Source organism: Prunus persica, chromosome G8 (assembly GCF_000346465.2).
Source record: "Prunus persica cultivar Lovell chromosome G8, Prunus_persica_NCBIv2, whole genome shotgun sequence".
Classification (NCBI taxonomy): domain Eukaryota; kingdom Viridiplantae; phylum Streptophyta; class Magnoliopsida; order Rosales; family Rosaceae; genus Prunus; species Prunus persica.
The window spans coordinates 15,788,914-15,811,319 of record NC_034016.1 but is presented as its reverse complement, the minus strand read 5'-3'; the positions used below and the strand labels follow the sequence as shown (position 1 = coordinate 15,811,319).

Sequence of the window (22,406 nt, the reverse complement as noted above, 5' to 3'; positions counted from 1 at the left end):
TGCTCCTGGGCTTAATAGTAATAACAAGAGAAGGCGGGGGCCTATTTAACCAGTGCCATTTGCTCTCTGTCTCCCTCACTCACTCTCTCAGCTTCTCTCTGTTAATTACTCAGACGGAGAGAGAGAAACTGAGATCAGACATGGATCGCAAAGTTTTGTTATTCGCGGGCTTTATCTGCATTGTCTTCGCCGGCGTCGGAGGCCAATCTCCTGCCACGTCACCCACCACCAGCACCCCTGCTCCACCGGCAACCCCCACAACTCCACCACCCAACAACAACCCACCACCTTCTCCACCAACCACCCCTCCTCCCACCTCTGCACCACCCCCCGTCACCGCGGCACCACCCCCAGTTTCCACTCCTCCTCCCGTATCATCTCCCCCGCCCGCCACCCCACCTCCTGCAACTCCCCCACCAGCCTCCCCACCACCGGCATCTCCTCCTCCAGCATCTCCTCCTCCGGCTTCTCCACCACCGGCCACACCACCACCCGCAACTCCACCTCCTGCCGTTCCACCACCGGCGCCGCTTGCAGCTCCGGTTCCAGCTCCTGCTCCCGCCGTGAAGTCTCCGTCTTTGGCTCCGTCTCCGCTCGCACTGGCTCCGGGCCCACCCTCGCCGCCAGTAGGAGCCCCTGCGCCGAGCCTCGAGTCCGGCGCTCCTGGACCGTCTCAGGATCAGGTACGTACTCTCGCGCTTCTCATTAGTTACTTTCTATCTTTAACTTACGCCGCCTGTATATTGCCACTCTAGCCTTAACGGTTTTTTATCAATGGGTTAAAACCAGTACGGCGTATTGTAGTTAAAACCAGCGGATTTCTCTAACGTGAGCCGGGAGTTGCCGGTTCATCTTATAGGAAAGATATGTTTTTGGCTTTGACTTTTTTTTTAAAAACTTGACTATGGGTTGCTGCCAAGTGGCAACACAAGTCAGCGATTGGATCAGTGACATGTCCTTAATGCTCTGGGCAGGCATAGGGTACCGCTCAGTACTGGTGTACCCAACATTGGGGTTGAGGATCTAATATTTTTCAAAGCATTAACATTGACTTTGGTCGCAAGTTTTAGATATTTAACAAGCCAATTTTTTTATTTTATCAAACTTGATTTCGGCATAAACGGGTGATTGTCAGTTGTTGATGTATGTTGACGTATGTGAAAATCGGGTGTTAGATCTCACAAACGTCACCGACGGACAATGATTCGCTACATCTACCATGTTAGAATTTGTTTTGTATCACAAAATGTTGAGCCAATTTTGTTTGGTTAATCTTTGATGTACAGAGTGGAGCAGAGAAGATGTGGTCTATGCAGAAGATGGTTGGAAGCTTGCTCTTTGGATGGGCTCTTCTCAGCTTGATGCTTTAGATCAGGAGGAGATCTCTTCATGATCTCTGTGTCAGTGCCAGGCCTCCATGTTAAATTCTTTATCTTTTTTGTATTCATCTCTCTGTTGTTATTTCTTTGATATATTAAATATTGGTTGCCATTTTAATTAGCCCATTTCTGAATGGGGGAGACTTGATCATCATCACCACCATCACCATTTGTATTTGAACTATTACACATTCTGTTGAATTCTTTGGGAGATTTTTGAAGGGAGCTTTGTATTTTCACTGTTGAGAGAGGGGGAGCTGTTTTATATTTGGATTATCTGTAGTTTAATTTCCTTTATATATATATTTCTCTCAGACCTTCAATTCTTTCCTTACATTCTTCTCTGCTGGCTAATTCACTTTCAGTTCTTTTTAGTTTTGTCATCAGTTTCAGTTGGCTCACAGAGCTCATTGTCATACAAAATGAAAAGGATGGCAATCAACTATATAAACTGTGGTGACACTTTTTCATCCCAAGTGCTATAAATTTTTGTCTCTTGTATCATAATACGTGAATTAATAATATCACTTGACGATATTAAGTCAATTAAGGGCTCGTTTGAAACTGCTTATGTAGGAAGCACTTTTATTATAAAAATGTTGAAATTTTCATAAGAAATCGAAGTGCTTCTCCAGAAAGTGCTTCAACGGCCCAGAAGCAATTCTAAACTTTTCTACCAAACGATGTTAGAAGCGCTTTTAGTTGTCATAAAACACTTTTAGCCATTTCAGAAGCACTTACAAATGGACCCTAAATAAGAACAATAGTTTTTAAGATTCAAACTTAAGATGTGTAAACCACCAATAAGCCCAAGATCGGTACTTTTTAATGGATTCAAACCAGAAAAAAGTTATTGGGCTGAAAATAAAAAGAAAGGAGAAAAGGCTAGAAAAAGTTATAATCCACTGCCCAAATATAATTTGGACCTCTAAATAGAAATGAAAGACTTGACCCCAAAAAAAAAGAAAAAAAGAAAAAGAAAAAGAAAAAAGAGAGCTATGAGTTCATTAGCCCATGTTCAAGTATCTCTATTAGCTGTAACAGGCTAAAATGCCCACTGAAATGCAACATTGCAGAGTACTGCAACTTTCCGATTCCAATTCATTCTCTTTCGTATTCGTACAAAGTTGTAATGCTCAATTCTATGATTTGTTATAAACAATAGAGTTTATGATTTGTGTCATTCTCTAAGTTCTAGATACATGACATCCGAACAATAAAATTTACGAAAAATGAAATTTTAAACGATGGAGTTCTAAATTAAAGTTTTCAGAATTACTATAGAAATGGACAAACATAAGGTAAAACTAGGACCAACTTCGTGACTTTGTCATACAATTATAAAACTTGGGCTCCTTACCAAAGTAATGGGTATTTCTCAGAGCTGCATTTACGGCAAGCAATGAGGGGCCATCAACTGGGCTCATATTCTTTAGTTGGGGCGGTAAGTCTTTTATGGATTGATGAATAATATGGGGCTTCCTTTTCAGAGTTAGGGTCCAAAAGCGCTATTGATAAAAACTCTCTGTGAACTGAAGTAGTGCTTTTTCTAGTGGCAAAAACATTTTCTATAACGTAGTTTTTGTGTAATCCTAGATCTTATGCTGATGTTTCTGTGATGATATCGTGTTTAGGCCAAAAACTATGTTGTTTAGTGGGGATGAGAAATGGGTAACTAACGGGGCATATCGGGCATTTGGAACCATTAGGTGTAAGAATTTGGTGGTGGTATTAATACTGGTGGTGTTAGGTACACATTGGGGTATCCGTTACTCATACATTCATTTATACATACATTTAATATAAACTAAAACGAAAATCAAAAACTCAAAACGACGTCATTTTAGACCCTAAAAACCAACTAAGCATAGAAAATATCGATAGAAGATCCTATTTTGAGTTTCTAATGAAACTATAATCTGCTTCTAACAAAATATATATATATATGCTCAAATATTTTCTTCTTTCTTTCTTTTCTAATCTTGAATGGGAATAAAAATTTGGAATTTATCCTTCACCAAACTTATTCGGTTATTTTATTGTCATCCCAAATCAATGCCCATTGCTGCAGGCAACCTTTAGGCATGCACACGACTGCCCAATAAATGGAGGGCAATGGCATTGGTACACACACACCACAATAAATTCCAGTCCATGTATATTGATATATACATATTTATTTTCTCCAACAAGAAGGGGAAGCTTCCTTTGCCGACACAGGCTTTGAATTTTTTTTCTTTTCTCAGTTGAATCTCATCACATACCTCCCATTTAATTCACACAAGTTATTAAAGTTCTCTACGTGTCAACCAAATTGAAGACACCTCCCTAAATTCTGCTACACTGCAGGGTCACATCCCATATTAAATCAAAGTCAATCATGAGTGAAAGAAACACAAGTGTAAATAGGTCATTCCATTTACCTAGATTATTATTCCACTTTAAAAAATAATAAGGTCAAGATTCTAACCCTTTTATATTTAATCTCTGGCTTTTGCCCCTAGATTTACTGAGTTTTTGCTTAATTATAGTGTTAATGGACATATATGAGATAGTTAATTACTTGAAGATTAACTTATAATCATAACTGGAAAATAGGAAGGAACATCTCATCTAAATTATCGGCGTACCAACCATACTGTATTTTTTGTTAGTGCCACTAAAATTGGGGCATATCTTTAAAACTTGCAAGCTGACAATTGTATTGGACAATAACTTCATCTTATAAAGTTGTTGAGAAACGAGTTGGAATAAATGAATACATGATTCCCCATAAATAAGTTTTGGAAAATACAAAGGAAAGCGGATCAATCCAGCATTGTGTCGGGATATTTTACCTCCTTTTATTTTTTTATTTTTTTATTTTAAGGATGGGATATAAATAATATTAATATGGACGTCAGTAAATATCGTACATGTTTTTAGGTTTTTAAGTAGTCATTTAAAAGTAAAATCAAATAAAAATTGAACACATTATTGTATTCTAAGTAGTTATATATCCGTAGTACCATTATGATAGTTCAATTTTTGTCATCTTTCTTGATAGACGCGATTTTCTTTGACTCTTGTGGATATCTTAAACTTAGAAGAAAGTATATGTGAGTTAAGTCAATTATCTAAGGTATGTAGTGTGTCTGCCTCTTTACATTTGAGTTCGATCCTTTTTATATACATTAAATTAGTTTAAAATATCGCTTAGTAAAATAAATAATTAAAACTTGGAAGAGAACTCAGACTCTACATAAGCTGATCCAAGCCTAGTGGGTTTTTTTTTTTTTTTTGGACAAAAGCCTAGTGGGTTTGAAAGTCAAAAGTTCAAACAATCTATATAATCGAAACTTGGGCTTTGCACTAGTTTCATTGCTTGCTCTAGCCTTCCTCAGCACATGGTTGTTGGAATTTGAATCGAAATTCCATTTCCTCCATATAATATTCTGCGTCTGCGAGTGAATGTGAATGTGCTTCTTGAGAATGATAGGTGAGCAAATGTGAGTTTGAAACTAATGACATTTTAAAGTCAAATTTAGTAAGTGACATCCTAGGAAAGGAGATGGGAACATAAGCTTGATTTTAAAAAAATGATTAGATTCCATTCCCTATAAAATAAATTTGGAGGCATAAGTTTCACCAAACTCCATAGAACCCTACTTCCCAGTTCCCAGAAAGCTTGGACTATCTTGACTCATGGTATTAACACCTCCATCAATATAATAATTCAACACCAAACCAGGCAATAAACTCTGACCTAGTAAAGGGGCGAATTAAATTCGGTCCGGTGGTATTTAGTCTTCACTTTATTAGCGAAAAGTTTGGTGATGTTCGGAATGTCATGAACAATAGTCGTTGAATTAAAAATAAAAACCATAACGTCTTTAGTTTGGTTATATCTTAATTTGGATAACCATCTTTTGAGGAAGTTTGTTGCATTAGATCTTTCAAGCTAATCAAAGATAGAGGAAGTGACTAATAAGAGTTAGCCACAACGAACTTAGTTGGATGGTCCTAATCAGTTAGTTAAATAAGAACGTAACTTAATTATCACCCACAATAATAGAGCAAATTTTTCAATGTAAATCTGCAGGTACAAATAATAATAGGAGACAATTAAGAGGATGGCTATATGTTTGGTCCAGCTACCTATTGGAGATTATTGATGGGCCAGCTCCAACATCCCCAAGCTATAGAAATCAAAACAAATGTGAGAAAAAGAACCCCCCCAAAAAAAAAAAACAGTTAGATTTTTTTGTTGTATTCAAAGTTAGGAAGGAGGGGAAAAACTCAAACACGGGTACCACGAGGACTTAAATCCATGACCATTTGAAAGCACACCAAAAGTATGTACCAATTCAACTAACACCCCATTAACTTCGTAATAAAACAGAATCCGAAACCCTAATATTGTTCAGTGCATATGGAACTATCAGAAATTATCAATATAAAAAGCTTCAAAAAATTACCTGGTTTACAAGAAAGTTCTTAGCAACAAAAAGTTAGGGTAGAATTTGGTGTCAACAAACTTTTTTTTAGGTGAAGATTTGGCATGCAACTTCCTTGTGGATGCGGATATGACCAGTCTTTGACTTCACAACCCAAAGTTGCATAATGCCCAAATAGATGAGATAAATCATATGCTGCTAAAATAGAGCAAGTTCCATTTGCCAAAGGAAAGGAAAAAGTGTGAATTCAAGGCTCTAGGTACTTGTCCCATAGGTTGGTTTTTCTTCTTGTCTGTAACACACACCTGTAGCTGATAACGGTATTATAGATCCACACGTACGTGTCATTCTAAAATGATATCATCTTTCTTATTAGACTTCTAAAATGATATTAAAATTATCGTATAATACTCACGTACATACGGGATCTTGTAACTACAATACTTAAAAGCATCCACAATAACCTTGCATTCAAAGTCTATATTTTCATTTCCATTTCCATCATCTCTCAATATCGTTCGTATATAGAAAGATAAACACTTTTTTAAATTGAAATAGGTTGTAATTTCTCATATATTTTTGAACTCTACATATAAAAAACTCCTTTTTATTAGGATTGATAACTATAATGTTTCAACTTAATAGGCTTTAACCCATTCTAGACTCATAGTCGACCATTATGCAAATAGGTAAATAGTCTATATTAACATTGGTTCTTAAATATATAAACTTAGCTGTAACGAGAATATCATTGTTTTACTATCTTCGACCAATAATGTTATATCATGTCATATAAAAATGTTATAATAAATATCATAGCATTATTATTCAAAAATAAAAAAATAATATTATTTCCGTTTCATGAAATTCTTTCTCCATATTCACATTGGTGCATGTATGTATATTAATAATGTATGTGCCCTATCCTAAAAATGGCCAGTGATACTAAATGCAGGTCCTCCACTATCACAACCCACCAAACAAATTTAACAACCACCAAAAACAAAAGACAAAAAATAGTTCTATCTCATCAATTGGGACTTTGACCATTCAGGAGCATCATGATGAGGTGGAACCTTCGCCAAAGAAAAACCCTAATAAATGATTTTTGAAGAACCCTCCAGTGGGGCAACTGGGCAAGCCCGTCAGGCAAAGCAAGTTAAAGACAATGTCTGCAAAAAGAAATTTAAGGGGAGAGAGAGAGAGAGAGAGAGAGAGAGAGAAAGGCAGCTGTGTAAGGAAAGAGAAGGGAAAATAAAAAGAAGAAGAAGGAAGGTTTAGGTTATCACATGGGGTTAGGAGGACTTTTTACCCCGTGCCTTGCTGTAATGATATTCTACACACGCAGCAGCAGCAAGCATTGTACCAAACGATGCAAACACAACTGGGTATAAAAAAATAACACAGCCAGTGTTAGTTTAATTTGTTGTGTTTGGACCAACGGTCAAAGAAGGGTTTAAAAAAATAATATTCTTCAATAAAGTTGCGGAGACCCCACAAGAGAAGCCTTCTTCATCACCCGGGGCTTTGGGGCCCTAAAGAAGAAAGTGCCAAGCACCAAGTGACCAACCAACCCTAGATGCTGTCAAGCACCAAAGAGAGAAAAGATGAAGAATAGAAGATATTCATGGAGATGGGGAAGATTGTACCAGTCACAAATAAATCAGAGAAATAAATACTGGTAAAATTACTCATTGGCCACTTGCCAAAAATGCTCATTGCAAAAAAAAAAAATCAATGAAGAAAAATATATAAAACTTCGAAGAAAGTTAAATTGCAGAATAGATGTAGAGATTCAAGAATTCTGATTACTATATTCATGAACATTCAAGACTTTATGGAGACTGACAAAATGCCAGAATACAAGAAGAGACCCCCCATATTCAAAGATATGTTGGTTACACCAGTTTAAGAATAAAAATTCAGTACAACCCTTTTTTTCCCCATGCCTCTAATATCTGTCTGCCATACAAACCCAGAAACAACTTTTGCATCAATCAAACAACAACAAAGATTAGCACACACCCAAAAACAGTAAGAACTACCAAACTAAGGCATTAGGCTCAAACTCACGCCAGAATGCAGCGATTTCCTTAATACCGCCACTCCTGAATTTGTGAAAGATAATTAGTGGAATTATCAAAAGGTTAATGGTTCTGCTGTACTGAAGCTTCGCCACCTTCCCTCATGCACCGAAGGTAAACTAAAACTGAACCTCCATTTGCTCTATCCCCAGCTGGAAAAATCGAGCTCCAACACCTTTGTTGGATTCTGCACTGAGAGTATAAAGATTCATTCAGGCCCAGGTGAAACCTGTGAATGATTATGCTCTCTATTTACAGATTATGAGGCATAAACCAACGTCCAAAAACGCGACGCAACTCCTACTTTGTAAACTTCTAAGGTGTTAGCTGATTTAAACTTGCTACCAGTATAAACAATTGCCCTAATTCAGTGCAGGCCCCATGTTAGATTTCCATCTTCCAGGTCAGGCTTTCAACACTAGCATTATGCTCTTTCTCAAGTGCAGCAACTTTGGCCCGATGCGCTGCTATTGCAATCCCACCACCCTTTCCTCTTTCATCATGAGGAAGCTCGCATGTTTCACTGATTGTCCCCGATCTTAAGTCAGCCGGGGGGATGAAGCAGTCCACTGACAAGCCTGGAACATTAAATGCAACCTCCTCAATTGTCCAAGCTTCTTCCATTCTTGTTTTGGTATGGCTCATTGCCATGTCACCAAACCTGAAAAGGGTCACCACGGAACGCCCTGAGTGTGCAATCATTATTCCTTCAACAGGCCTGTAATCATCAAGGAATGAATTGATTGTGGTTTCCCAGTAAATTGCATCACCACCATTGGATTGGATGCGGGTCAAATGGGAATCCTCCATATGAACAAGAAGCCCTGTCCTCTGGCTGAAGTATCCAAACAACACATGTCTTATGATCTCTGCAGGGCCTTCACTCCTGGCTTTCAGAGTCTGAGGATCAGCACAAAGCTTGAGGATGAAGCAATCCTCACCATTGATCTTTCTCTCTCCTATACATCTTGCATCCGTAAACATACTAGCTGTAGATCTTGGATCTAGACCCTGAAAAAGAAAAGAAAAAGAAATTTGTGAATAAGCTGGATGACTAACCGTATGGCCAACAGAAAAAAGCACAAAGTAGCACACAAAACTTCACCTGAAGTGCACGTCGCAATGGTCTCACTGGTCCTTTTGCAGTATGGGCACCAAGCCACGGTGTGTGCCTCCAGACAAGTTTTCCATTGCAGCCAGCATGAACCTTGCTGCCCCCTACCGCAAGCTCCACATACCACATGTCCGGATTCATCTGCCAGAGCACAAACCCACCTGACTCTGCACATTTAGAGGCATTTCTGGTCTTCGTCACCTTTGTGGCAGTTTCAAACTCAGAAGCTACCATCCGAACTTTTCCCATTGCATAAGCATTTTTTATTGAGTTCTGCAGCTTCTGCCCACCAGACGCCGCTGTGTACTGCTGCAATATGTACTGGGCAGAGGAAGTTTCCTGCAAAGATTAACATCCATTAACACCAACTCTACAGTTGTTACATCCAATTTGGAGTAATTTTTAACAAATGATTCCCAATCCAAAGTTCAATGCAATCTAAAGAAAAATCTTCTGCAATAAAAAACTAGCTGTCATGATCTGTTATTTTGGCGAGAAAATGCAAGAAAACAAGTAAGCTTTAAATATCATGGGTTTGTCAGTATCTGGAAGCTTAGAAATTAAATTCAACCAGCCAGTTAAGCTCATTGGTCTGCTGTGCTGAACTTTCCACAACATGTAACGTCTGATTTAGATTCCCTTACATATCTGCCTTTGCTCTGATTTCTCGGTTACTTTCTCGCATGCCAAACAAGGGAGAGACCAAACCACCAAAATGACAATAATCAGAAAAGTCTAAATCCCAAGTGAAGACGTTGCAGAAAAAAAATTTAAAATAAAACATTAAAAAACCAATGACCCCAGATTAAATCATCGAATGATCTTCAAATTTACGCAAAACATGGAAAAAAAATTTATCAGTGCAAATCTAATCAACTATATACCGTAAGAAGCAATTCATACCCCATCTCCACGAACCCAATTGGTTCTAGAAGAAAAAGGTAAAAGAATCCAACCATTTTTGTAAATAACTCCAAAGTCCAAAACCAATTCTTGTAATCTTGTTCAAGTTCAAAATTTTACCACCACAGCAGCATAACAACAAACCAAAACAAAGCCATATTGCATGAAAGCAATTGTTCTTCAGAAAACAAAAACCAAACCCACAAGTTTTTTGTTGTTATTGCCATAAGCCCCAAATAAGGTAGCACAGCGAGAGAGAGAGAGAGAGAGACTGACGATGGGAGTATCTTTGATGCTCAGATGAGGCAGAGGGTCGGAGGAGCTGACGTGTAGCGGGCCGAGAGGAGCCCCCATGACTCCAAGCAACAGTCTCAGATCAGACCTCCTGCTGTTGCTTTGCGCCACAGAGCTCACCGAGGGGGTCCGCGAGAGCTGCCCACGCATCCACTGACCCAAACCCGACCCGACCCGCTTCGATTCCCCGAGTTCCCCTCCGTCCGGATCCGGACCCTCCATCACCGGCCTCAGGCTCCCGGATCTTCCAATCAACGGTTCCGGCTGCGCCACCAGCTGGCCACCGTACCCGTGGCTGTGATGATGGTGGTTCTGCTTCTTCCTCCGGAGCAGACCCGACATGGGCGACCCGGACCGGGCCGGGCTGCTGGCCCGAGACCGAGACGGGCTGAGACCCCGAACCACCTCGTCTTTGAGAGCAGAGAAGAAGCCTTGTTTCTTCTCCATTTCTTGGTTCGGTTTCAGAGTATTCTTCCTGACCTGGTTTTTTCTCGACCGGAGAAAGTCGTGTGTAGGGTGGTTTCTGAAATCAAGCTGTGACGGGTTGCGAGGAGTGAGCAGGGAGAAGAGGTTGCAGAGGGCTAGAGAGAGCAGAGAGCGGTGTTCTTGTTGGTGGTGGTTATAAAAGGAGAAGAGTGTGAAGAGTGAGACTTGTTCTTCATTTCATAAAGAGAGAGAGAGATGGAAAAGGAATAGTGGGAAACTGAAGATTTTGGGAGCAGAAACGCTTTAAAGAGTGTGACCTTTGGTGGGACTGTGAGAGAGAGAGAGAGAGAGAGAGAGGGAGAGAGAGAGAGAGAGGGGGCCTTCCTTAGTGCGTGACCTTTGAGGCTCAAGAGAGAGAGAGAAAGAGGAGATCCACAGTGTTTTTACTATTTTAATTGGGGAAATTAAAAAAGCAAAAGTGAATATTCTATTTTTCCATTTCATTTTCAGTATTAATTTGTGACATTTTCTCACATTTTTAAAATGCCATAATTTTTTGGTCCCCCATTCAGCCAGAAAATAAAAACTACAATAATTTTCATGCATCAAATCAATTTATTAATGTCTGTTGAACAATAAATTATTATACTATACTTTCACGTCATTAGAATGTATATGTATACGTATATGTCACAAATACATCATCATTAGATAATACAATCATTTTTTTTATATACATTATGGTATAATTTTATTTAGGATGTCTTTGTCTACTGATCATTATTTGGTTCAGTCACAAACAATTAATCTGATTTTAATAAAGGACGTGGATTCATAACTCATATATATATATAATTCTAATTAAGTGGTAGGGAAGGATAGAACTTTAGTTCATCTCTTATTGTCAGCAATAATAAGAAGAAGAAAAATGTGTATGTTATATTGTATTTTTAGTGATGAAGAGTAATGAAAATACCGATTTATGTGGAAATATCGGTACTCAAATTTATGAAAATATTAATATTGACTAAAACTTTGAAAAAATATAAAACTATATAAACTATATAAACTATGTATCAAATCAAACTTTAGGAAATATTAAATTATATAATGTAGCATATTCATGACGAATTTATGTTATTGTAACACGTTCTGAAACTCAAAGGTGCAAAAATTTCTTATTTTCAAGAAGCATATTTGAGTATAAAATACATTGTGTCTCACTCATGCGAGTAATCAAATTCATCAATATCTCGACGATGTATTGTTATAATATCGATAATATCTGTCATCCTCTATATTTTTAGATTAAAAAAACAGATATTTCTATGAAAATATAAGTATATTGATGAATATTTTCATCATAGTCTCTATGTTAAGTTTTCCCTATCCTAATATAGTTTAAGGAAAAAAAATATACAATTACATCATTTCAATTAGTAGGACGAAAAAAAAACCTTATATAGTTTTCAATCAATATAGTTTCTATAATGGTTTTGTTTAGAAGAAGAAAACCTTTTAAAATATATATTGTACTTAGTAAATAGATTTATGAGTAATGAACTGTTATTTGCACATCAAAATTTAGCTTATTTGCAAGTTTCATGTTAAGTAAGTTATTTTCGAGTGCGTACATTAGTTTTGTTAGAGTGCAATAAATTCTCGAATTAGTGTCATTTTTTTTCAGATAATGAAAGATGTCTCGAATTCGAATGCTCTATCCAAATTAACTGAAAAATTATCTAAATTTGCTAATGACACGTACGTTTAGAGTTTTGGAGGTACATATGTATTATCCCAATTTTTAAGGTATAAGGATAAGATAGTCGACATATTGACTTAAAAAAAAGAGGATAAGATAGTCGAGCCTCGAGATGCAGGGGGGCGTGATAGTCAAAAAAGCAACATCACTTAGTCAACAATATCTAACAATGACAGTCAAAAAATTGAAATCATGCTACAAAATTTAAGGAAACTTGCCTAGAATGGTTAATCTCTCATTTAATCACATTTTCCTTTAACTATGTAAACAAGAGGTTTGGTCCCCAGAATAATTTAGAAACTAATAGGAACAAAAATAATTGTCAAACAAAAAAGGGAAAAAATAATTTTAGAAATCAACAATAGAGTGAGTTGCCTTCTGATTGTATTAGTTTGCTTAATTAAATAAATTTTTTCTCGTACCGTCGAATATATATATACAGGGTTGAATCAATGATTCAACATAGGGCATTATGGTCTGTAAATTGGTTAAAGAGTTTGAATAATTTAATTTTAGATTCAACTGTCAAAATAGTTTATCACTTACTAAACGAAGTCATTTTTATTGTTATGGCTTGGTTTTTTCAAGTTTTATCTCTTTTTAATTATTCCAAGTTTGCAATTTTAGTTGGGATGCCTATACCATAGTTTCTTTAATCCTATGTGATTGTCTTAATTTTAATGTTAGACTGCTCCGTTATTATAATGAGCTTTCTGTAGTTAGTAGCTTTTCTTCAGTTTCGAATTCATTCATGTTTTTGGCTTCAATGTATATCCTCTAACCACTCAACACATATTTATCACAAATATTAAACAATTTAAAAAATAAAAATAAAATTGGGTGCAGTTTTCTTCGAACCTTCCCAAGCAATTTCAAAAGATTAACCATAAACAATAACGATGGAATTTTCTTTTGATGACTTTTCTGAGTTAGGAAACTGCTATCTCACTAGATGCCAAGTATTGAACTTACTTTTCTAACATGTGGAATTGTGAACCGTTTACTTTTGTTCCTGCTTTTCAACTTTAAATTTTCAGAAGACTTAGCCAAAGTGAAAAGTAATTACACAAAGGAAAATGTGGCCATGCGATCGCTTTCCACCACCTTTTGGGTTTTTGGCTGCACTGAAGATCGCTCCTCATACAAGGTTTCAATTTCATGCACACAGGCAAATGCCCATGGACACCTTCTGGACCCCACATTTAAGAAAATAATACCTACCTAAGTCATGCTTGGCTCATGAGGAAATAGAGAGGTCGGTTGTAGGCATTCTTTTATGTCAAGTTCCATCCAAAGTTACACAAGAAAAAACGAGCGGTATTAAATAACATATGTATGGAGTAATTTCCAACTTTTTAAGTCAAAAGGAAGATTCTTTACATATATTAAATAGCTGAATTTACATGATACACGTTGTTTATAAATGATGACTCGTGCACGGAGCAAAGTATATTTTAAGAGTTTGCACCGAACCAATAATCGTGGGATATATTATCTGTTACTTACTATAAAAGAGAAAGAAAAAAATATAGATCAACAAGATTTTTCATGTCACCAAAATGCATTTTTGTTGTTGACCATTATATGAAATTGAGGGTTTGGTAGATATGGATGAGCTGCTGGACATAGAATTTAAGCATAAATTAAAATTAATATAATAGTATATGAAACAGAAGAGGCAACCTTTGACTGTGGTTGACCAAAGTGAGAGAGATGCATGCTCAACTTGTGTCGATGGATGAGGATGACCCCTTACTATAAATGCATATGTTCTTTCCCCCCCTTTTTAATTTAAAGTTTAGTGTTGTGGGAGGCTCATCTCAAATTTCAAATCTCTAAATAATTAAATCTTATTAAAATGTATCAATTGATTCGATTAATCATGTGTATCACAAAAGCAAATAATTAATGGATAATTATCTTTAGATAGGAAAAGGACTCTGTCTCTCTCTCTCTCTCTAGTGGATGCCAATTAGTCATGTGAGAAAAGGCTTAAAGTTTCCTGCTTTTATGGACCCAAGAAAAAAACGCGTTTTAAACTTTATCATTTTCTCTGTATAGTGCATATATATGGATACAGCTAATCCGAGGACATGATAAATATTTTCCTCTACGGTATCATCATTAAGAACCAAAACAATAATACTTTACGTCCCTAAAAAGAAAAAAAAACTTTGAAATGCATTTTAATTTAATCCATGTCTTAACAGCTTATCGTTAATTCATTACTTAAAAACTAAGTTTTGATGTCTGCCAGTAATATTGTAGTCAAGGGCTGAGTTAGAATTGTAAAATTGTGGGAAAGTAAAAAATACGAGTGCATAAAACACCTATGTATTCAATAGTTACATGTTTAGAGCTAAATATTTTTAATTTATTTTAGAAGAAATTTTAACTTAAATTATAAGTTATTTATATATAATATATGAGAGGTCGAAATTTAAGACGGGTGAGGGCCACTCCAGGCCTAAGAGTGGCTCTGCCACTGATTGTATTGTATTTCCGTCTCTCATATTGTATCTTAATCAGGTTGGTGATCATGCAAGTGTAGCCATGTCCATATATCTGTTTGGTTGGTCAAGACCAAACTTTGCAATCCATGCTCTTCTGTTGGGTTGGGGTGGGTCATCCGACATTCTACATCTTCCACGAGTGCAATTATTGGTGATTATTATTTATTTATTAAATTTGGCCCTTGATCAAATTAAAAAATAATTGTTTTTTTTTTTTGGTAAGTATTAAATTTGGCCTTTATAATATGTTCTTACGAAATAACTAACTATATTTTTTTTCTTTTCTTTTTTTACCAGACTGCTTTTGGTGTACCTTAAAGAGGAACGAGTTGATGCGATGCGATTGGTGACCTTACAAAAAAAAAAAAAAAAAAAAAAAAGGCAAAATCCTAACAGAAGAGGAAAAAAAATCAAATTCAAAACATGCTTTAGTCATATTGAGACTGGAGAATCTTAGACTCCCAGTCAACATATGCTTAATTTCGTTATGGTAGGTGGATCAGACTCCGCTTCCAATTGGTTCAGTGAATTAAAGGGAATTATTTGTTCACAACTTCACATCATCAATTCAAGGAGTACTTTTTTTATTTTATATATTTTTATTTTTAACGGAAAAAAAAAAAGGGAAGATGAGGAAGGGTTATAATTCTTATTATGGATGTGGGCTTTATCGTTGAAGCAAATTCTTAATAAAGTTTAGAAGGTAGACACTAATTCGAAGCAAGTTTAAAATACTTTTCAAATAACTGTATTGTACGTTAATAACAGTACGGTGAAGTCTAATATATAATAATGGAGTCGTCCACTTTTCTATTCAAACGCTTACATTGTGCTCGTGTATTCAATAATTATTACAATAATTTTGCCAGATTCGGATGGAGATGAAAGCTAAGAGAGATATTAAAATGGTAAGAACTAATTGCTAATCTTTGACATGACAATCTTCACGAGAATGACAACACAAACTATCTTGTTTGGTATATGTTTTGGTTCAACACCGCCATTGATGTATAAGGTACCTCACGAAATCTGCATTATCAGGATTGTGTTTGGTATGCGGTGACATCTCATGTGTTACATTGATTTATACCTCAAATATACTTTTGGACTCTAATTGCCCATCGTCCACCAAAAATATCTGAAACTTTTTTTCTCTTGGCCAAAAACCCTTTGTCACAAGATCAGGCCAAAAACCCTCTTGATCGAGGGGTTTACCTCAGTGGTGAGGTCCCTCTCCTTCACCCTCTTGGTCGCCCGTTTGAATCTCAGGATAAGTGTCCCCCTTCCCAATGCAATGTATCTATCACTAATTCTATATAAAAAAAATCAGTTTAAAAAAAAATAAAATTTCAGTCCAATTAAAAGTAGTAGGCCAGTAGAATGAAAACTGAACGATCATGGGAATATTGGGCCTTATTTATTTATTTATGGTAAAATGTGGGTCATGTTTGTTATTCTGTAAAAGTCAGGTGCAGCTAGCTGCATGCAGTGGACAAAATTGTTGTTGCTTATAGACAAAGGCTTCCATATCTTCATTGTACCTGAATATGATAATGTAATAAAAAGGCTATTCTCATCATTCTCTACTTTATTATCAATTTTAGTAATATTTTCAGTTTATTTTCTAAAAGCCACAACACTCGATTAGACATATGAATATGATCTTCCTTCCATATATGTAGTTTTTTTTTTTAAATTTTTAATTTAAACAATATTCTGGAACATAATAAATTATGCTCCTTTTTTTGTAGAAGAGGTAATTATGAAGATTTGTAAAGTTTTCACTGGCTAGTTCATAATGTTCATTCATGAGAATAATTGTTATTTTTATTGTGATAATTCGCCAGATTTACAATTTATAAAGCTTTTACTTGTTTATCTTTATTGGATCAGAGAAGGAAACAATCATGTTCTAATGCATGTGTTAGTTATTAATCTATATAGCCTATCATGATTGTTAGTGGAAGAGCTCTAAATTTTCTTAATTTTGATGTTAGATCGTTCCGTTATTGTAATGACCCTTTGTGATTAATAACTTTTTTGATTGAATTATGAATGCAATTACAGAATTTCTTCTAAGAAAAAATGTCTATTGCAAACGCGAGAGCGAGTATAAAGAGGCTAGTTCAATAAAATAAAAATATATATAGTCTTCGTGTCCCAAACAAATCACATTCCACATTTCACACACTTATAACACACGACACGTTAATGAGTGTGAAGAAGCTAATTCAATCAGAACATGAAAGTAAGAAGAGAAAAAGGCATGCTGGCCTTCTCGAGTCTCTGGGTCCCAAAGAAACCACAATTCTTTTTCTCTCATGTCCACAAACAGCCTTCCTCTTTACGTTCCAACGCACGTGCACTGCAAATTCGAGCAAAAAAGAAGGAGGACTTAGGCAGGTTAGCTTGAGGCAAAAGCTTGCATTGCATGGTCGTTGTTGTTGTCGATAGTGAGCTATCTCCTATAACTTTATGCCTCTTTTTTTTCTTAGAAGAAGATCGAGCAGCCAACATGCACTTCAAAATGAGTGGGAAGATATGCAAGATGGGGCATCTTTTGTTTGAGTTGGATCTGTCAAATCTGGGATGACAAGAACTAAACAAGAGTGTGAACCAGACCATATAAATAATTAGGTTCAAAAGTCGCCAAGAATTAGATTGGAATAATATGCTTTTGATCATTCTTTTTCTTATTTCAAAGATATCTAGCCAAATTAGGAGCAATGTGTACGAGGGTTTAGGCCGTTTTCTTTGACACTTTCTTTCTTTTGCATATGGGATATTGCATGCCATCTATACATTATCCAACATATATCCACTACTCAAAGTCAGTCTTTTTTATTTAAAAATATATATTTTTTGAATATGATGATTCAAACTCGGAAAAACTTTCAATCGCATTGTACTTAGAATGTTACTGTAAAAAGTTGATTAGTCATAAGGTACCTACTGATATATTCTCTAGTGTGACTGTCATACCGCAACATAATGTTATAAACCATTCATATTAACATTATATCCTAAAATATAAACTTATGGCCTACTGATATTATAGCACGCACGGTCACACTCGAAACTTTTTCGTACTGTCGGACCATTTAAAAATTCATTTTCATACCACATCAATAATTTATGTATGACCCATTTATGGTATTGTAGCATTACAAAACAACAAGGATCAAACGTGTGGCAAGATATATATGTAAGCATTAATCTAATAGCTTCAAATGTGTGCAAATGACTGAAACCGTCATTAACCAAACAAGCAAACTCAACTTAAGAGTTTAAATCTTCCTTCTTTAATAAACGTAGCTTAATCAACACGGAGCTTGCCAAGACTAAGCATTTTTTATAAACTTTGCTGCTGCAAAAGTGCAGGCATTCAAAAAAAATGATTACAGAAAAAGCAAAGCTGTTTCTGCCTGAACAATGAACTTTATATTATTCATGATGATCTTTACGGGGAGAGGGTCCTCAAATAAAATGACGTATTTATTTGTGGGGAGAGTTGTCATACAAATTATTGATATCTTTATGTATGAAAAATAATAATTTATAACATTTTTAAAGTTGAAATGTTATTTAGTGCTTTTTATTTCATTAAAACTTCAGCCATGACATCCTTGTTTTAACAACTACCAGATTGGTGATCACTGAGTTTTTTCTTTTTGGTCAGAAGGTGATTACTGTTAGTTGGCCGACATTTTGTCAGCCATGGTTTGCTTGGTTTCTGCAATGCGAACTATAAAAAGAAGAGAATTGCAGGCGATATTCAGAAATTGTAATTGAGTGGGCCTAACTGGGCTTCAAGGTCAAGGCTATTGGGCCTCAAAGTTGGCAGTTAGATAATAGCAATACGCAATTTGGGCTCTGCGCACGACCGTGGCAAGCCCAATAAAATTACCCCAAGAACTTGTCATGCTCGTCTACGGAAATGCTATAATGAGGGGGTTGTGTGTGAGGGAAGAAACTCTCATGTAATTGGAATATCACTTTTTGTTATTTCCGACTAATAACGCAATGACACGTAGAATAGCAAAACAGTGTTATCTCCGTTACATGTAAGTTTTTTTTTAGTGTAAGGGGGTTATAGGAGGGGTTCAATCCCACTTTCCAATAAAAAAAACTTATTAATAATTGGATGGTTGGATTGTACCCCTCATTCAACCTCCTCACCCAAATCCCCCTCATTGTAGCATCTCCTGCTCGTCTAAGAATGGGCGATTGGGATCACCGGCTCGGCAACCACTTGCCTATCTCCGGTCCATATTAAAAGTTGCTATACACATCCCCAACCCATACTTGCGACGTATTGTAACGGGTACTATCCATACCGGCCTGTTGAGTAATGAGTTACTTGAACGTGACAAATGAACGTGACAAACTCCTATCCTCTAGATATGACTTGTAAGACATATTATAATGGCTACTATACTCTTGATTGTTTTTCCAACATAGAATACTTTGCAAGTTTCAGCCAGCCAGCCTCTGCGGAGCACCCTTGCAAAGAAGAAAATCGTTGACTCTTACATGAAGCGTTTTAACAGCCAGGAAGACTGAAAATCAACCCAAGGCATTGAATGAAGGCTGTACAAAACGGTGACCTACTGGCATGGAAGTTTGCCAGTTTGAAATGTTAAGAGCACAATATAGAAGCCAAACTAGTTGGGTTAGTGGAACCAAGGCTCAGTAGCCCACTGATCTAAGTCTTGTAAAACCCCACAATCTGGTATATACAGCAAGAACAAGAGGAATTATATGAAAAGTTATGGCTCAGAGTTGAAAAGGGGAAATTTTATTTTATAAATAAACCATACAAAAAGGTGGACAAGTAATCCACCAATAACAGGAAGAAACAGTAAAATGAGTACAAAGATCTCCTAATTAGGAGAAGAAAACAATCCTAATTAATTTAAGATAGGAAATGTGAAAACATCAGCCCAACAAGGGGAGCATGATTTGGAAATGTTATCTAGTAACTCCTGCCCCAGTAACTCCACTTCTTTGCTGGCTTTCCGGAGGCAAAGCAAAGTGTCCCTGCACACAAGTTGCATTATTAATTTCCAATTGATAATAACACTAACGAAAAATAGAAAGGTTATCGGTGAAAGAAAGAATTAAAAGTTACCGTTGGAGTGCTATATGCCCAAGAGTTTTGCCAAACCATGGCCTTTCCACCCTTTTCATTTTCAAACTCTATCCCAAACATTTTAGCAAAATTTTGACCCAAACAATGCGAGGTAGCACCTTGTACACCGCGGCCAGTATTTGGAATAAAAGCCTGCAAGCATGAATTAATATATTCAAGCTCACCAAAGAAGAGGCATAACAAGTATGCTCAAATAATTATGTACAAAGAAAATATCAATTACCTCCACACTTGTAGTGTAAAGGCCACCAGCAAATTTCTCAAGCTCACTCTTCTTTCCCTTCACAACTGGAATTGCCAAGTATTCCTCATATATCCTTCTGTATAATTCCAATATCTCAAGAACCTACAATCAGGACAACTTCAAAGAAAGGTCAGAATCAGACTTCAGCACAGTAGAAATGCTACTAACTCTTTATCCTAAAGAAAGTGGGATTGGAGATTGAAAGGGGAAACAGAAATCTGAGTGACTCCTTACCTCTTCATCTGCCTCTGCCTGTGTTGCAAAAGCTGTATGGCCTTCTTGCCAAAGAAACTCCCTACTCCTGAAATCATATGAATACATACAAATTTGAGGCAAAACCAAATTTAACATACTTGTCAAAAAGAGAGTTCCTGTGACATGGAGGACAATGAGCAACTTTGACTAAAGATGCAACAAACAAAACACTAAGTAAGAACTAAACAACAACTTGAAATCTATGAGAACAAATCAGAAGGTATAAAAGGGGTTAACTCATCTTGTCATTGTCAATGCTGCAAAACTAGTATATACAACACCAAAAGCAGGAAGACAATGGAACTACCTGATAAATGGAGTAGGATTGCTGAACTCCCATCGAACAACATTGCACCATTGATTTAGCTTCAATGGTAAGTCACGGTGTCCTCTGATCCACTTAGAGAAATAAGGGTAAATAATAGTCTCACTTGTTGGACGTATTGCTATTGGCACTTCCAATTCAGATTTTCCACACTTGGTGACCCAAGCAACCTACTTATGAAATAAAAGAATGAAAAAGAGGTTGCATAAAACAAATAACATATACACATTCTAACATAGGGGTGACTGGTGTATAACACGAGTAACACAGTAAATAAAGTCACTTAAACCATCATAGCAACAAAGTATTATTTCTCACCTCTGGAGCAAAACCCTCTATATGATCCTTCTCTTTTTCCAGAACACTTGGGGAGACAAACAAAGGGAAATAGGTATTTTTACCTTCCTTCTCTTTATTTCGGCATCGAAGAATGTCTACAAATTAAGGAGTTGGAAGTGAGCAATTTTGCTGGAATTCAGATCAATTTGCTAAAAGAATAGAGAAATCTGCAAGCATAAACTATGAAACTGCACATTAAAAACTGTAGGTAGAGTTCATAGCTTTGATATTGAGGATGGATATATCACAAGGTTGGCATCCTCAATCATATAAGTGCAAGATGAGATTATCCAAACTCAAGACAAGAGGGGGTATATTGAAAGTACTACCAGGTTTAAAATTGTTAAAAAGAAGTCAGGAAAAATAGTTTTCAACTGACAGGGCAAGATGGCATCAATTGATACCATGCTAAAATGTCAAATTTAAATGGAAACCTTAAGAACTATACAGGGAACTACTGAAACCAGATGGTTGTTTCTAACAGCAAATAAGACACATTGACAACATGAAATTGCATAACTAAATAAGAAAAGGAAAGCTTACTTGCATTGTCTCCCATATTGACATCGTCCATGGCCTTAAAATATAACAACCAGAGATATCGTAGTATTCAATCATCTCGCTATGAACAACAACCTACATGGAACAAACAAGAGCCCATATATTACTTATACTCAGTGAAAGAAATTGATGAGCATAAAACAGAAAAGGTAAAGATAGATACCTCAGAATACCACTCTCCAAAATTCTCATCCTTCTTCTTGGAAAGACCTAGGCCAGTTTCTTTCTTCACGTCCTTCTTTTTCCCTCCTAAAAATTAGAAAGAAATTCAAAAGTAAGCTAACAGAAAAAAAAAATAATAAAAAATAAATAAATAAAGAAAAACAGAAAATTGAGAGACTGAGGAGCTCGCCACTCTTGGTATTGGAGTTAGACTTCTTAGCACCGGCATCCGCCATGTTTGCATGTTTTTAACCTGTATTATTAAACCATAAATCTACAAACATTGACAATTTTATCTATCACAATTAGGCTCATACTCAGTTCTTTGTGCTAAAGAAACCCACAAAATCTAACATTTAAAGTAGACCAGAAGAAAACAAAAGCCAGGGAAGGTTAAGCCTCTTACCAAATTGAATCTGGTTGGTCGGAGACTAAAACCAATCACTTGTAATCAACA

General features: G+C 36.3%; 2 protein-coding genes and 1 pseudogene across 2 annotated transcripts; 1 reads left to right on the top strand and 2 right to left on the bottom strand.

Annotated features, from left to right (window-relative positions):
• Nucleotides 62–1,713, top strand: LOC109946320 (classical arabinogalactan protein 9). The gene is made up of 2 exons (XM_020553879.1): nucleotides 62–683; nucleotides 1,287–1,713. The coding sequence occupies exons 1-2, from the start codon at nucleotides 141–143 to the stop codon at nucleotides 1,368–1,370; spliced, it is 627 nt and encodes a 208-aa protein (XP_020409468.1). The 5' UTR covers nucleotides 62–140; the 3' UTR covers nucleotides 1,371–1,713.
• LOC18768454 lies at nucleotides 7,610–11,101 on the bottom strand. Its single transcript, XM_020570560.1, has 3 exons — nucleotides 10,193–11,101; nucleotides 9,005–9,352; nucleotides 7,610–8,910 (listed from the first exon to the last, which is right to left on the bottom strand). The coding sequence occupies exons 1-3, from the start codon at nucleotides 10,655–10,657 to the stop codon at nucleotides 8,284–8,286; spliced, it is 1,440 nt and encodes a 479-aa protein (XP_020426149.1). The 5' UTR covers nucleotides 10,658–11,101; the 3' UTR covers nucleotides 7,610–8,283.
• On the bottom strand, nucleotides 19,694–22,185 carry LOC18768365 (annotated as a pseudogene).